We start from the raw sequence: 6,746 nt of genomic DNA, 5'->3' as shown, positions 1-6,746 counted from the left end.
GTCCAGATCCACGACGGTCCAAGTCCAGGACCAGGTCCAGGTCCAGGTTGGTCCAGGTCCAGGTCCAGATCCAGGATGGTCCAAGTCCAGGTCCAGGTCCAGGTTGGTCCAGGTCCAGGTCCATACTGGTCCAAGTCCAGGTCCAGGTCAGTCCAAGTCCAGGACCAGGTCCAGGTCTAGGTCTAGGTCCAGGTTGGTCCAGGTCCAGATCCACGATGGTCCAAGTCCAGGACCAGGTCCAGGTCCAGGTCTAGGTCCAGGTCCAGATCCATGATGGTCCAAGTCCAGGACCAGGTCCAGGTCCAGGTCCAGGTCCAGGTCCAGGTCAGTCCAAGTCCAAGTACAGGTCCAGGTCCAGGTCCAGGTCGCTCCAGGTCGGGCCAAGTCCAGGTCCAAGTCCAGGTCCAAGTCCAGGTCCAGGTCCAGGTTGGTCCAGGTCCAGGTCCAGGTCCTTGTTGGTCCAGGTCCAGTCTGGATCTTCTGGTTCCACATGAGAACTGAACTGGGATTGGAACCCATGGCCCCTGGATCCAGAGCAGACAGACACACCTTCCAGAGCCACTGCTGCCCCCTACAGGAGACAAGGTGACATAAGATAAAATACCATTACTGCTCTATTATATATTATGATTATATATTTATCATATATCATAATATACTGTGTTAGTGTATATATATCTATATATATATAGATATATATATGAAACTCAATTATGTGTAATACAATATGATATGATTTCATATCATATGAAGTTATATATTATTAAAATATAAGTCTTACCTGCTGTGTCTTCAGGACCAGAGGATGAACGCCAGCGAGAAGAAGAGGAATAAAAATAAAAACTAGAAAAAGAAGAAAAGGAGGCGAGTCCCAGTGAAAAGAGAGTGAGAGAACGGAGAGAAACAGAGTGAGAGAATGAGTGAGACAACAGAGTCAAATAAGAAAGTGAGACAGGAGGAGGACTCCCTCTCTTTACCTTCTCTTCCAGCTCCTTGATCTGTCGCTTCTGTGCTTCTATCCACTCCTCCAGCTCCTTGTTCCTCTGACACAACACACACACAACACACACAACACACACACACAACACAAACACACAACACACACAACACACACACACAACACAAACACACAACACAAACACACAACACACACACAACAAACACACAACACACACAACACACACACACAACACACAAACACACAAGACACACACACAACACACACACAACACACACACACAAAACACACAAAACACAAACACACAACACACACAACACACACACACAACACACAAAACACAAACACACAACACACAACACACACACAACAAACACACACACAACAAACACACAACACACAACACACACACACAACACAAACACACAACACACACACAACAAACACACAACACACACACACAACACACAAACACACAAGACACACACACAACACACACACACAAAACACACAAAACACAAACACACAAACACACAACACAAACACACAACACACACACAACAAACACACAACACACACACACAACACACAAACACACAAGACACACACACAACACACACACAACACACACACACAAAACACACAAAACACAAACACACAACACACACAACACACACACACAACACACAAAACACAAACACACAACACACAACACACACACAACAAACACACACACAACAAACACACAACACACAACACACACACACAACACACAAACACACAACACAAACACACAACACACACACACAACACAAACACACAACACAAACACACAACACACACACAACACACACACACAACACACACACACACAACACAAACACACAACACACACACAACAAACACACAACACACAACAAACACACAAAACACACACACACACAACACACACACACAAAACACACAAAACACAAACACACAACACACACACAACACACACACACACAACAAACACACAAAACACACACACACACAACACACACACACAAAACACACAACACACAAACACACAACACAAACACACAACACACACACAACAAACACACACACAACAAACACACACACAACAAACACACAAAACACAAACACACACAAAACACAAACACACACAACACACACACACAAAACACACAAAACACACAAAACACAAACACACAACACACACACAACAAACACACACACAACAAACACACACAACACACACACACAAAACACACAACACAAAACACAAAACACACATACACAAAACCCAAACACACACAACAAACAAAACACAAAACACAAACACACACAACACAAAACACAAAACACACACACACAAAACACAAACACACACAACAAACAAACACACAAAACACAAACACACACAACACAAAACACAAAACACAAAACACAAACACCCACAACACAAAACACACACACACAAAACACAAACACACACAACACACAACACAAAAGACAAAACACACACACACAAAACACAAACACACACAAAACAAACACACAAAACACAAACACACACAACACAAAACACAAAACACACAAAACACACAAAACACAAAACACACAAAACACACAAAACACACAAAACACACAAACACACACCGCAAAAAACACAAACACACACCGCACAAAACAGAAAACAGAAAACACACACCACACAAAACACAAAACACAAACACACACAAAACACAAAACACAAAACACACACAACACAAACAACCCAAAACACACACACACACAAAACACAAACAACACAAAACACACAAAACACACAAACACACACCGCAAAAAACACAAACACACACCACACAAAACACAAAACAGAAAACACACACCACACAAAACACAAAACACAAACACACACAAAACACAAAACACAAAACACACACAACACAAAAAACACAAAACACACACACACAAAACACAAACAACACAAAACACAAAACACACAAAACACACAAAACACACAAAACATACAAAACACAAACACAAAAAACACACACCACACAAAACAAACACACACAAAACACAAACACACAAAACACAAACACACACAAAACACAAACACACACAAAACACACACCACACAAAACAAACAAACACACACAAAACACAAACACACAAAAAACACACACACAAACACACAAAACAAACACACACAAAACACACACCACACAAAACAAACACACACAAAACACACACTCATCATCATTTAAGGCTGCGTCCAAAATGGCAGACTAGCATCCTATCTACCTGTCCGTCTCTCCACCCGTCTCCCTCTCCTCCGGTCTCACCTGCTGGGCCTGCTGCAGCAGCTCCATCCTCTCCCTGAGGATCTGGGAGTCTCTCTCTCTCAGCTCCACCATCAGCGCTCTCCTCCATCGCTCCATCGCTCGCTGCAGCCCGTCTCTCTCGTCCTCCGTCAGCGAGAGGCGGCATCCCTCCATCTTCCACCCGCCCTCCCCCGCCCCCACCCCCTCCCCCTGCAGGGCCTCGCACAGCATGGCCTCCAGCTCCACAATCCTCTGCAGGGAGACAGGTAGAGAGCGAGACAGGCAGGGAGGAAGGTGGGGAAGGAGACAGGTAGGGAGACAGGTGGGGAAGGAGACAGGAAGGGAGAGACAGGGAGGGAGGTGGGGAGAGACAGGTGGGGAGGGAGACAGGCATGGAGGGAGGTGGGGGAAGGAGACATGTATTGAGACACGCAGGGAGACAGGTGGGGAAGGGGACAGGCAGGGAGACAGGTGGGGAAAGAGACAGGGAGGGAGGTGGGGAGAGACAGGTAGGGAGGGAGACAGGTGGGGAGGGAGACAGGCATAGAGGGAGGTGGGGACAGACAGGTGGGGAGACAGACAGATGCGGAGAAAGACAGGCAAGGAGGGAGGTAGGGAGAAAAGGTGGGGAGGGATACAGGTAGGGAGAAAGGCAGGGAGAGACAGGTGGGGAGGAAGACAGGCAGGGAGACAGGCATGAGAGAGAGAGAGCAGAGAATCAGAAAATTGGAGAGAGATGAGAGAGAGAGACAGAAAGAGAGACAGACAGATAGAAGCAGTCAGTGAGACAGGTCAGGCTTGTAAGGTGTAACACCTCCCTCTGGCAGAAGGCTGCTCCAACAAGACCTAAACCTCTAAACCTCTAAACCTTTAAACCTCTAAACCTCTAAACCTTTAAACCTTTAAACCTTTAAACCTTTAAACCTTTAAACCTCTAAACCTCTAAACCTTTAAACCTCTAAACCTCTAAACCTTTAAACCTTTAAACCTTTAAACCTTTAAACCTTTAAACCTCTAAACCTCTAAACCTCTAAACCTTTAAACCTTTAAACCTCTAAACCTTTAAACCTTTAAACCTTTAAACCTTTAAACCTTTAAACCTCTAAACCTCTAAACCTTTAAACCTCTAAACCTCTAAACCTTTAAACCTTTAAACCTTTAAACCTTTAAACCTTTAAACCTCTAAACCTCTAAACCTCTAAACCTCTAAACCTTTAAACCTTTAAACCTTTAAACCTTTAAACCTTTAAACCTCTAAACCTCTAAACCTTTAAACCTCTAAACCTCTAAACCTTTAAACCTCTAAACCTTTAAACCTCTAAACCTCTAAACCTTTAAACCTTTAAACCTTTAAACCTTTAAACCTTTAAACCTCTAAACCTCTAAACCTCTAAACCTCTAAACCTTTAAACCTCTAAACCTCTAAACCTCTAAACCTTTAAACCTTTAAACCTTTAAACCTTTAAACCTTTAAACCTTTAAACCTCTAAACCTCTAAACCTTTAAACCTCTAAACCTCTAAACCTTTAAACCTTTAAACCTTTAAACCTTTAAACCTTTAAACCTCTAAACCTCTAAACCTTTAAACCTCTAAACCTCTAAACCTTTAAACCTCTAAACCTTTAAACCTCTAAACCTCTAAACCTTTAAACCTTTAAACCTTTAAACCTTTAAACCTTTAAACCTCTAAACCTCTAAACCTTTAAACCTCTAAACCTCTAAACCTCTAAACCTTTAAACCTTTAAACCTTTAAACCTTTAAACCTTTAAACCTTTAAACCTCTAAACCTCTAAACCTTTAAACCTCTAAACCTCTAAACCTTTAAACCTTTAAACCTTTAAACCTTTAAACCTTTAAACCTCTAAACCTCTAAACCTTTAAACCTCTAAACCTCTAAACCTTTAAACCTCTAAACCTTTAAACCTCTAAACCTCTAAACCTTTAAACCTTTAAACCTTTAAACCTTTAAACCTTTAAACCTCTAAACCTCTAAACCTTTAAACCTCTAAACCTCTAAACCTTTAAACCTTTAAACCTCTAAACCTCTAAACCTTTAAACCTCTAAACCTTTAAACCTCTAAACCTCTAAACCTTTAAACCTTTAAACCTTTAAACCTTTAAACCTTTAAACCTTTAAACCTCTAAACCTCTAAACCTCTAAACCTCTAAACCTTTAAACCTCTAAACCTCTAAACCTCTAAACCTTTAAACCTTTAAACCTTTAAACCTTTAAACCTCTAAACCTCTAAACCTTTAAACCTTTAAACCTCTAAACCTTTAAACCTTTAAATCAGGGGTCGGGAACCTTTTTGGCTGGAAGAGCCATAAAAGCCAAATATTTCTAAATGTATTTCCTTGTGAGCCATATAATATTTAATACAATTAAAATTTTTAAGTAAGGCATACATTTTTAACGTATAACACATCTATATATACTACATTTCTCTTTATTCCTCTTATTAATATTGTTGTAATACTGCAGCTAACCAGTAATATATGAAATACTTTTTAGCATGGATGTGACTTGTGGTGCTGCCTGGTTTTGCTGGTGGCCTTGTCGTCTGCTTTGTACGTAGTGAGGTGGAGCTTCATGCTGCCTTGAGGCTCCATCAGTGGCCATGTGGGCGCCCCACGGCCAGGAAGACTCCGCCTCCCTCCCTAAAGCTCCACCTGTGGCAGAGACTCCCACAGGTGGAGCGTGGGCAGGGACCCGGGAGGGGCAGGGCCCCGAGGAAAAGGCCCCGGAGTCTTTCTGTGGTCCGCAGCCGGTGCTTGACTACGCCCCTTTGTCCGCCACATTTATATTTTGAATTTTATTCTCAAAATTGTAATTTATTTGACCTGTTTTACTTCAAAATGACACAGAATAATTATTTATTACTTGTTAATTGTGATGAAAAATTTTAGCTCCGAATTGTCTGCGAGAAATATACCGTCATGGAAAGAGCCGTGATTGTCTGCGAGTCGTAGGTTCCTGAGCCCTGCTCCAGATGTTAACTGCATGATTCATTAACTAATAACTTAGCAATTACTTACTAATTAGTTACTAGTAAACTAGTAATTCATCACTTGTAGTTATTATAACTAACCAACCTTGTGTGCCTGATCCATGGACTGTTTCCTGTAATCCAGCTCTTCATCCAGGTAACCTTTCTGTTTGCTGAACAGGTCCTTTAACACACACACACACACACACACACACACACACACACACACACACACACACACACACACACACACACACACACACATACACACACCCATACACATACACTCTCACACACACACATACACACATACACATACACTCTCAAACACACACACACACACACACACACACACACACACACACACACACATACACACACCCATACACATACACTCTCACACACACATACACACACACACACACACACACACATACACACACACATACACACACATACACATA

At 42.0% G+C, this 6,746-nt stretch overlaps 1 protein-coding gene across 1 annotated transcript in view; it reads right to left on the bottom strand.

Moving 5' to 3' along the window:
- Positions 1–792: 792 nt before the first annotated feature.
- jakmip3 (Janus kinase and microtubule interacting protein 3) overlaps positions 793–6,746 on the bottom strand; it is a gene marked incomplete at both ends in the record, with an annotated part of 35,892 nt that continues 29,938 nt past the window's right edge. The window contains 4 exons of the mRNA XM_080021473.1: positions 793–843; positions 978–1,043; positions 3,316–3,546; positions 6,389–6,466. Of these exons, the coding sequence (XP_079877599.1) occupies positions 793–843; positions 978–1,043; positions 3,316–3,546; positions 6,389–6,466 (426 nt within the window). The remainder of the gene's footprint in view (positions 844–977; positions 1,044–3,315; positions 3,547–6,388; positions 6,467–6,746) is intronic.

Source organism: Zeus faber (assembly GCF_960531495.2).
Source record: "Zeus faber genome assembly, chromosome: 20".
Taxonomy (NCBI): Eukaryota; Metazoa; Chordata; class Actinopteri; order Zeiformes; family Zeidae; genus Zeus; species Zeus faber.
This window is presented reverse-complemented; position numbering and strand designations above follow the sequence as displayed.